At 36.1% G+C, this 11,419-nt stretch overlaps 2 protein-coding genes across 2 annotated transcripts in view; both read left to right on the top strand.

Moving 5' to 3' along the window:
* The first annotated feature begins 819 nt into the window (after positions 1-819).
* LOC107705771 (ADM2-like) lies at positions 820-6,865 on the top strand. The gene is made up of 2 exons (XM_016509224.1): positions 820-902; positions 6,380-6,865. The coding sequence occupies exons 1-2, from the start codon at positions 820-822 to the stop codon at positions 6,753-6,755; spliced, it is 459 nt and encodes a 152-aa protein (XP_016364710.1). The 3' UTR covers positions 6,756-6,865.
* A 3,860-nt stretch (positions 6,866-10,725) lies between these two features.
* Positions 10,726-11,419, top strand: part of miox (myo-inositol oxygenase) — a 5,218-nt gene continuing 4,524 nt past the window's right edge. The window contains exons 1-3 of the mRNA XM_016509281.1: positions 10,726-10,910; positions 11,113-11,184; positions 11,279-11,359. Of these exons, the coding sequence (XP_016364767.1) occupies positions 10,893-10,910; positions 11,113-11,184; positions 11,279-11,359 (171 nt within the window). The 5' untranslated portion in view covers positions 10,726-10,892. The remainder of the gene's footprint in view (positions 10,911-11,112; positions 11,185-11,278; positions 11,360-11,419) is intronic.

The following is an 11,419-nucleotide window of genomic DNA, read 5'->3' as shown; positions in this document are numbered from 1 at the left end:
ATACATACATGCATATATATATATATATATATATACAGTATATACACACACATTTCATTTTTTGATTTTATGACCTTTGTAATCTTATATGATTACATATAACTCAACATGTTACATAAATTATAAAAATATAGTCTTATATGTACGTGTAATGTGAATGTGTAAATGTGAAAAATGTTGTAAATGTGAAAAAACGTATCAATACCGTTATACATATTATCATACGTTAGCATATTGGCCACGCCCCCACTCAATTCATATGGTAGAAAATAGCAAAAGATGTGCTCTCTAAAATAAAGCATGACAAACAGCGGCCCGTGGAGTCTCAGAAGTATTAATAGAAAACACAGTCATCTACGGTGTCGGTGATACGAAATTAGTTGCTGTAAGGAGGATACTGATTCATAATAACTGCATCAAGCCTGAAGTGCAGCATGTGGAGTGTCAGTTATCCGTGTCTCCTCCCTCTCGGTATTTAAGCATCTGCTCCATCCATGAGAGACTCAAGTTTTCTGAGTCAGCACTGAGAGTTTCTCCAGGCAAATCAATAAAGTCCTTCAAAGCACAGGAGCTTTAAAAACCGCGATTTCAACAGTCTTACACACTGTGGAATTAATAATATGAAATGAACTGGATACATCGGTATCCTCTACATATTAGCGTGTCTTTTAAAGTAAGGAGTGAACAAGTTTCTTCTCTCTTTAAAAGTAGCTTTTCCTCAGAACTTTGTAAGTGAACGACTCTCTCCTCCACAGCTGCGCGTCTCTATCCGAGCTGAGGAACATCATCTCAACATTATTCACTAGGACTGTAGAGGATATGACTGCGATCATCAAATCCCTGCTGCTCGTCTGTGTGTTTGTGCTGCCTCTGCAAACACTCGCGCTGCCGCTGCGCAACAGGTGAGAGACCTCGGACGCGATCGCATCTATACATTATAAAAGCACTATGATCGATATTCTCAGTATTTAATATTACGACCACTAAGGCTTGGAAAGGTTTATGTAGAGCTTGTGCGCATTATTCGTAAGCAAAAAAGTCTGGTAACAAAATATCTTAATTTTTACCATTAGTTAATGCATTACCTAAAAGCAATGTGAAGCCATGTATTTACATCATTTATTAATCTTTGATAATGTTAGTTAATAAACAACAGTTGTTTATGGTAGTTTACTGTGCATTAACTCATTTAACAGATACAGCTTTTACTAATGCATTTTTAAAATCAAATGTTGTAATTAACATTTAGAATTAATAAATGTTGTAGATTTATGGTTCAACGTTAGTTCTCGTTAACTAATGCAAACAAATGAAACCTTACTGTAAAGTGTGTTACCATTAGGCTACTCTTATATAAACAGTCACAATGCAGACATCACATAGATAGCGAAGTTAAAGTTTAAGTGTGCATGTTCATGGCAAGCCATTTTAACATTCATTACTAGTATCTATTGTTAGTATTGACCATATTTGTTAGTGATACTTATTTTGAATTGCTTGTAAGTAATCTAATAGTGAATTTTCATTATTTTTTGTCAAGTAGTTCAGTAGTTTTTATAGCAATGGTATTTAGTATAATATGAAATATTACTAGGTGGTGTTTCCAATCACTTGTTTCCAATTAGATGGCTGGGGAAAATGGCCTAATTATGCTGAATTAACCCTACAATACTACTTTTCTACAAATAAACATTGCCAAACTTGAATGATACTAGATGCTATTGATATAGTGACTAGTAGCAAAGGAAGGTAGGTAATACTGTAAAGATGAAGTACAAATTAATAATTTAATACTAGTCACAATTAAAGTATTAGTATCTAAAGTATGGGTACTAGTGAAATTGAAAACAATACTAGTCACTATTGGGTTACTTTACTAGTATAACTGAAGATTGATAAAACTAGTAACAATACATAGTAGTTAGTTGCAGGATATATGTTCAAATGGCTTGCCACATGTGTGTGTGTGTGTGTGTGCAAGCGTATGGGTGTGACCTGTAGTTCTCTGTGAGATAGTATGTGTCACTTGACTGTCTGCATTTGGCACAGAGCGCGCAAGAGAGACGTGCCACCTGTAACGTAGTTTCTCGGATTTCTCCATGGTGACCGCTTAGTCATGATATGGATCAGACTATTTCTAACTCTGACTTGCAAGACGCAGCATTGAATCATGCCTACAACACAATCCACATTCCTGCATGAAATTGCATTAAATATAAAGTATTGAATTGAGTGGCATTCATTTTATACGAGCACACTTTAAGCAAAACGTTTCACAAAATGCAAGTTTTAAATGGTAAAACAATAGATATAATAATAAAAATGTTGCCAAATGGACACACAAGTATTTAGACACTGGCTTTTGGTTGAGGAACTGACTTCATATATAAAGCACTTACAACAGTCACTTAAAAGTAGTTGCTAAAATATGCTGAAAAAAGCACTATTATATTTGTTAATACAAGTCATTTTAATTTGACTGGTATCACTTAGTGCGCAAATACCTTTTTGAGGGTCACTTCAGCTGTTGGTTTGGGTGTTGTAATGATGTCACTTCTGATCCCAAAGCCTGATTGAACACCATCTCAGTGTCGCCCCCTGCTGGTGGGCAGAGGCTCGTTCCTCCACTGAACAATGAGTCTGTGGCCTTCAAAAGTGAAACAAGCTTACAGAATAAATCTGAACACGCAGTGTGTGCCTAATGTGAGAAAAGGTCAAACAGACGGTGTGAGGTCACAAACACCAAGTGATTTAGGACTTTAATGTTCAACTGGAAATTAAATCCTCTTTTGCACACACACTCGCGCAAAGTGACAATGAATTTATGTAAGGTGGATTTAAGCAGTTTCCCCCCCAAATTAGCCCCTCTAGCACTGTTTTTAAAAATGTGCCTCGCAGAGAGTGGATTGCAACATCATTCTTAACAGTTTGTGTGATTAAGATTGGTATTTGTGCATGCTAACATCTCTCTCAGGCCCCATGCAGGGCTCTAATGTGGGAACGCTTCTCAACAATCTCTTTCTCTCTCACAAAACCTGAAACTTCCAGACTTCCTCCTAGTCTTCAGACTAAAGCATCACAATACGTCTCCTATTCGTCCTCTACAATCCAAGACTCTTCACCCTGTGTGCTGTCTTCTATATGTGTGTGTGCAATCTAGCACCCGAGACTGAGGTGTATGAATGGAGCAGTGAAACAGTAGGACTTTAGCTTGGGGCAAAGGCTTAGAAGGGCTTATGCTGGGCCGGAGTGATTGAGTAACTGTGCCTGGCTGCTGCTCTCCGGCCTGATTTCACTTCAGTGTACATTTATGATGCACAGGGGCGTTGCTTATCTAATCATGTGTCCAACTGCAACAGAGGGTGTCAAACTAATTAAGATAAGAAGCCGGATTTCATCACGATAATGCAAAGGAAACCAATTACAAAGTGCATGTAAAAAAAAATAAAAAAAAATTATAGAACTTGAAACAAGATCAAAGGAAAGAGTTCACCGATAAAAGAACTCCTGCATTTGAATTAAATTTGAACTGTGCCACCAAACAGGATGCTGAATTGAATTTTTACATTTGAATTTAAGAATGCAGAATTGAAAAGAACTGAAATATAAAAAAATATATACAGTATATAACAAATTTTTAAATGTTGGCTAGACAAAGAATTGTTTGAAAATTTAGGAAAAATGTTTAAAAGGTCTTCAAGTTGAAGGGTTTATAGAAGACAGAACAGAATGATAGAACAAAGCGATCGATAGAATGACAGAACTATGGATAGAACAGTAGATAGATAAAACAATAAAACGGCAAACAGTAGAAAGACAGAACGACCGATAGAATGACAGATGGACAGAACGATGGCTAGAACGACTGTTCGAATGACCAATAGATATAGTAGATAGATAGACAGCTAAACATACAGAACGACAGATAAATAGAACCACCAATCGGTTGATAAAATCTCAGCTAGAATTACAGATAGAATGACAGACAGACCAATTTCTGAGCCACAAAAATAATCAAGCTAACACAGTGTAAAAGCTCTTAATGACGTGGGTGTGTGTGTGTGTTGTTCAGGAAAGGCTTGACAGCATTTAGGCTGATGGTGACCTTCACAAGAGGGAAAGCAGTGCGTGTTTCGTTTGTAAGCAGTGTGTGTAGCGCATGTTAAATGAGGAGTGTGTTTTAGAAACTCCAATGATTCCGAGCTTGTTCAGTCTTTCTGACTCTGGCCCACATTTAATGAGATGTACAAGCAAGTGGGAGACCAGCAAACACACACACACACAGAGACCTGTACTGACCCTGAGCCCCGGCGGTCCCACATCTCCGGTTCTGCTATAGACTCATTAGAACTGCTTCAACACGCGTAATGCCAGCTATTCAGGAGCTGCCCGCAGTGGTGCTCGTGCAGCTGAAGTGAGTTTAAATCTGACTGGCATGTAATAAATTGTCTACTTCAGTCACATTTCAATTATGCAAAGTATAAACCAAGTTTAGCAGATACTATAACTATATAACTATAACTATTTCATCATAGTATTGCAGTACCAATTTTTTATTCTCTTCTATTGAAGTCTCTTATGCCCCTCGAGCCTGCATTTATTTCATCAAACTAGAGTAAAAACTGTGAAATATTATAATTTAAAAGAACCGTTTTCTATTTTCATACATTTTCAAATGTAATTTATTTCTGTGATGCAAAGCTGAATTTTCAGCATCATTACTCCAGTCGTCAATGTCACATGATCCTCCAGAAATCATTCCGATATGCTGATTTGCTGCTCAAGAAACATTTCTTATTACCAATGTTAAAAAATGTGCTGCTTAATATTTTTGTGGAAACCATGATAGATTTGTTTTTCAGGGTTCTTTGGAGAACAGAAAGTTCAAAAGAACAGCATTTATTTGAAATAGAAATCTTTATAGACATTATAAATGCATTTACTGTCTCTTTTGATTAATTTAATGCATCTTTGCTGCATACAACTATAAAAGTACTCATTTCTTTCAAAACAAATTTAAAGTGTACAGAAATGTAACAGGTATAGTATCATAGTCTTCAAATCAAGTGCTAAACAAAGGTTTACAGTGGACCCATGTTATAACCACACCATTAAATGCTCCGCATGACTGCTGAGAGACAGTGATCGGAAGTGTTTTTGAAACTTTGTGTAGACAGTGAAAGTGATTTTGTGTATGTGTGTGTTATACTACAGCCAGTCCAGACTAATCCTGTTCAGAAACATTCTGATTCAGATTAGATGTAAAGTATTACCATATATATCCCACACTAATGCTCAACATAAACACAGCCTATGAAAATTACACTTAAATACATACATACAGATACTCAAGTATCATGCTTAGTAACAGTTGTTATTAATGTTATTATATTCACAAACATAAATAAATATATTTGTATATAAAATACAAATAAATGTAACAAATTAAAATGCTGTACAAACAGCTAACAATTCAGGAAAACTGCAGTACAAACATTTCCTAAAAAGAACATCTCACATAAACTCCCTCACCTGCAGGTTTGGCAGGGATGTAGATCTCTGCCAGGTGCATGATGGGTATTAATGCCAGTTTATTTATGAGCTAGAAAACACAAAGCACAAGTCAAAGGTGTTTAAGCAGTCTGACATGTGAGTGTCTGGCTCAACCAGAGCCACGGAATGACCCGACTGGCTGAATAATGGCAGATGTTTGGAATTTATCTGAAAAATTATATTATTTAGGCAATTAATGTGCTGCTGCAAGATTTGCTTTGAAACTATTTTAACTCAGAAATCACAAAAAAAAAACAAAAAAAAAACCCATCAAATTAAATGTGAAATTTTAAAGCAAAAAAACATAAAATAGTATTTTCTTGTAAAAAAAAATACTCATTTATAACTTCGGAAAAATACTTTACAAACTTCACCTTAAATAACTGATTTACATATAAAATAATTAAATTAATAGCAAATATAGTGCCAAACAGTCCCTCCAACACAGTGCAGAGACCTCAGTCTAACAATTTTACATCCCCTCTGTTTCATTTTTACCGATATTCTAACAAAAAACGAATGCTCTGAATGTCTGCTGAGGAGCCAGACTGAAGACAGGGAAGCACGTGAAGGAGTGCGTGTCCTAGAGTGAGGGAATATTAGTGCATGCCACAAATAACTCGGACTACAGCCAGAGAAATGCTCGATTAATAACAGGCTTCAGATACTAAAATGGTCCTAATGCTGCTAAGCCTCTAATTTAATACTTAAACTACGTCAGCTTCTATGTGAATGTCTGAATGATGTATTTAAATAGATCTGGACAATGCATGCATGCATGAGCTTCACTGGTGGTCAACCAAACCATTTCTCTTTCTCTCACCAGATCGAGTTTTCCCAGCAAACCCGGGAAGCTTCCAGAAACACAGGGTGGTAATGCCATGGAAACCATCACCGTTCCTTCAATAGCTTTGAGTGCCGGGGCAAGAGAGCGCCGTGCGGTCTGGAGGGCCCTCTTGCATAAAGGACCCCCGGTGAAACAGACCAACACACCGGCCAATCAAAACAGGGAACATTTCCGGGAACGTCGGCATGTCCTCAGAGGGTCACGAGGTCACCCGCAGGGTCAGCTGATGCGTGTGGGATGCGTCCTCGGCACATGCCAGGTACAAAACCTCAGCCACCGCCTCTATCAGCTGAACGGCCAAAGTGGACGGCAAGACGCGCCAATCAATCCCAGAAGTCCACATAGTTATGGATAAGACCACACAGTAAAAATCTATCCAAAAATGTGACTACAGAAGACCACCGACACCAATCAACAACTGGCGTGATCAATTTACAGGAGTCCTGTCATGAGAAATCAAATTCTCTTGATCTTTTGAAATAAAAGAGTCCTTCAATGTGCTTACTGCAACTTTAAGAACTCTAAACTTCTTTCCCTAAACAAACATTTATTGAAACAAAAACAACTCGTTATGAACTTCTGCAACTTTGACGTCATTTAACATTAACATACGGTATGATCGCCAACATTAACTTGCAAGCTTCTATTTAAATGTTCAGAAACTTGGCCTGGCCTTTCATACGTAGTAAGGAGGACGTTAGATATTACTCCTAAACACCAGAGGAAATAACGAGAAGTGTAAAAAAATGAGGGAAAGTTTGAGAAACCTGACTGTGTGTAGCACCTACAGCTCTGCAGATACGAGTTTTCATTTCAGCATGGATTGCTTAATGAATCTCTTTAATGTCTTAAAGTAATGCAACTTTGGAGCCAATAGAAAACACTACTAAATAAACAACAGCTTAGTGGATCTCAGGGAAGAGAATATAATTGTAAACATTTTATGTCCCCCTTTAACAATCAATTGTCCTTTTCTAAAGGTCAAATTCAGATGAAAGTCTTAATATTTCCCACTTCTGATACTTCATGCCCTTCTGTAATGAAGTGACTTGAACCTTCATTATCTTTACAGTAATCTCACTGTCTCCCGCTCTCTAAGCCAGGACAAATCGCCCTTGACTGAGCCACCTAAAGCCGAACAGAGCTTCAATGTGAACATCTTAAAGAGTAAACATCCTGTATTTGGACACTTAAGCTGTACTTATTTATGAATCTAACTGCATTAGAAAAAAAAATCAAACCAAGTGCTTATTTAAAAGAAAGATAGCACTAAAGGTTTGTTAGGTTTCAAATGATAAAAAAAAACTTTGAATTGAAAACAAAATGTATTTGGAATCTAATTCAATGATTATTGGTCATGTCACGAAGTTAATCCTGATACAGTGCGTTTCATCTAAAAGCCCCATATTTGTGGAAATCAGAGGTCTATTTTTTCAGTGAATAACTTAAATTGTAAGTTGTTCAAAGATGTTTAAAATTGCAAAAATGCTCCAAAAATTGCAGTTAGTTTTAAGAAAAAGCTCAGTATTTTCTTGCAGATACCATTCGGTTTGATATTTTGTCATCTTAACAGTACCTGTTTTTAAACAGGTTTCCGGAGCTCTCCTCCCATCAGCCATTGGCTAGACAAACAGATAGTCCCGCCCCAAACTCACACTATTGGCTGAGCCAACGTCAACAGAGTAATGTTACAAGCGTCACAGACTCACACGGTTTACACTCTTCGGGGAAATGAAAGTCTTATTTATAGCTGTCTCTGCACTTTACACTAGGCTTGGAGAAAGTATTTTCACTTCGAAAGATTACACACAGCCACTTTAAGTGTCCACATACCTTTTTGGGACCACGGTATATTCCCATTTAAACTTTTAAAACGTCAAATCTTCATCCATAAAGCTCTCAAACTTTCAACACTGTCTGATCGTGTACGTTGCACAAGCCAGTCTCACAACATAAAATCACAAATACAAATAAAACACGGGAGACAAATATAAACACAATTCTCTGGCTAAACAAACACACACATTGACACACTCATACACACTCCTTCAGTTTGTCATAGTGTGTCAGTGGTGGAATGTCTGCTATCCTTATGTTCACATATAGGTAAAATGTTACTATTAAACATAAAGCACCTTAAAAGCAACATGATCAATAACCTTCTTTAATGCCATTGACTTGAATGGAAGAGATGTTATTTAATTCCAAGTTAACAAAAGCTTGTGTAAATATTTTGCACGTGTATAATGACTGAATGTTTGTAGTTATGTGTCAGTGCTATGTATTTTAATATGATTTAGCTGTTTCAATAAACAAATGCAAATGGTTATTGTTTTGTTTGTTAGTGTCATGTGGGCAGTTATAATAGAATGCAAACACATATAGTATATGCGCAGATCATTACCAGTGTGACCTGAGTCAGAGCGACACCAGTGGTATTATCAATAGCTCAGCATGACCCAAAAACAATGTGGTAAAAACAATGTAACACATGGACTCCGCTGGCTTACTGCTTTCATAAAATCAGCAGAAATATGATAAAATGCACCAATTTGTAATAAATAGTTATGCTGCCATTCACTGCCAAAAGTTTTTTTAATGTTTGTGAAAGAAGTCTCTTCTACTCACCATGCTGCATTTATTTGAGCAAATATAAAGTAAAAACAAATATTATTAAATATGGTTTGAATATATTTTAAAATGTCATTTATTTCTGTGATGCAAAGCTGAATTTTCAGCATCATTACTCTAGTCTTCAGTGTCACATGATCGTTCAGAAATCATTGTAATATGCTGATTTGCTGCTCAAGAAACATTACCTATTATTCTCAATGCTGAAAAGAAAACAGTTGTGATACTTAACATTTTTGTGGAACCCATGATACTTTTTTTTCAGGATTCTTTGATGAATAACAAAAACACAATTTATTTTAAATATAAATCATTTGTAAGATTATAAATGTATTTACTGACACTTTTGATCAAATTAATGCATCTTTGCTAAATAAAAGTATTGTTAGTAGGCAATCTGGGTATTGCTGCCTATTGTTACTGTACTAATACTGAATTTCAGACATAGCCTACTATTAATTTGACATATAGTGCTTTTTACTTACTGGAAGCAAGGCTTATAAAAGACATTATTTAGTCACATGTCTCTCTCTTAACTCAATGGAAACCCCTTACAACATTCTCCTGGTGTGACATCCAATCAGGATAGTTTTAGGTTAGACTGCCACCTGCTGGCTGCAGACCTGAAACATTACACAAAAAGTTACACAAAAAATATGAATACATTATGTATGCTATAATAGATTGGACTGCTTGTGTCAACTTTTGCTGCCGAGTTACTCAATTAAACATCTACTATAATATAATGAAAAATTGCAGTTTGAATATTTTGAATGGCTGCTAATAGTAAAAGATGGTGTAGTTTATATAGTATCCATTTAATTTAAGAGCCCCGTTTTATTTTCATCTCTATAACTGCATAACCAAACATGTCAACAAAAATAAAAATCCTGCCAAAGATGAGGAAACAAAGGAATGTTGTAGAAGTCAGAATGAGTGTTTCACTAGTTGTTTTTAAACTTTACACTGTGAACTCATCACATGTGCTCTAGACCACGTACACTCAAACTATCAGCCAATTAAAATTAGGGGTGTATCCTACTATACACAAAAGCACACACACTAGACTTTACATCAACTCTGCCTAGAAACAAACATACAGACTATCATTACAATTCCCCAAAATGTGCTGTTGTGCTTCTCGGCACCAGAGACTGACAGACAGCGCACTATTTACAAAGTCAAATTCATAGAATCACTGTTATCACGATACCAATCTGAAGGTTCTGAACGTTCTGGTGAAGCACAAATAAAACAGTTTAGAGATGATTTACAAATAAGACTCTTAAAACACAAGCATTGAAGCCATTGTAAAATGATAATAATAAAAAAAACTGATTGTAATCAGTCAAATCAAAAATAATCGTAATCTTTAGGGAAGATAATTAGCAAAACATATTTTACTTTGATTTATTGTGTTGACTGATACAAAAAAAATACAATTAAAATTAAGATAAAACCTAAAACTTACAAAAAAGAAGAAGAAAACAAATAGTGAAAACCACATTAAAACAAATATTTTAATATAATGGTGTATAGTAATGAAGTAACTCACTCACACTCTAAATTACTATTAAACCAAAATCCCTTAGTCACTGTATTGACAGTGTGTCCTTTCTGAACCAGACTGTATTTGAGCCAAGTTATCCCAGTATTGAGCACTCAAACACGCAAACACACACCTTTACATACACTGACGGACCCCTGGAAGCTTCAGAGAGAAAGCAAAGTGGAGAAAGTTAAAGTGTTACTAGTTTTTCCCACTACAGTCCATCCGTGCAGCATTGATAAATAGAGCGGTCAGAGACGCCAAACACACAACATCCTCCTTCATCCTCAACAACACAACCTCAGCTGAATCATGAGGGTGGTGAACCTGGTATGTACCGGACATTCAGACTATTATTTACATACATGCTTCATAATTTCCTCAACGGTGTGTAAAGCAGAACTGTAGGAATTACACATGAGTAATCATTTAGCAATGCGGAAAACTGTCAATCAGACCGTGTCACTGTTTGAGTTGGTAGACTAAGTCTAATTAGTTGCATCTAATAATACACACAAACTCTAACTACTAGGGTCCGGATCCCTCTCTGGCATATCGCCCCGATAGTCATGAGAAAGACAAATCAGAATTCAGGAACTTTGAGGTAAAACTTGGAATTATGCATATTCTTAATTCATATTTTCTTGTATCATTCCTTTTTATACAACCCTCTTATTTCCATTTTGATGTGTGTCCAGAGTGGAGCTCTCTTTGACCGTGTGTTTAATACATACAAGCTGATGCACACATACCAAACGCTGGACTTTGTCAAACAGAAGGTTGGTCTATCAATACCGTAAATCAAACTGTACATAAACAGAAACATATTTATATATATA

This window comes from Sinocyclocheilus rhinocerous, unplaced genomic scaffold (genome assembly GCF_001515625.1).
Source record: "Sinocyclocheilus rhinocerous isolate Xijiao unplaced genomic scaffold, SAMN03320098_v1.1 scaffold834, whole genome shotgun sequence".
Lineage (NCBI taxonomy): Eukaryota > Metazoa > Chordata > Actinopteri > Cypriniformes > Cyprinidae > Sinocyclocheilus > Sinocyclocheilus rhinocerous.
Note: the sequence above shows the minus strand (reverse complement) of the source record. Positions and strands in the feature narration are given on the sequence as shown.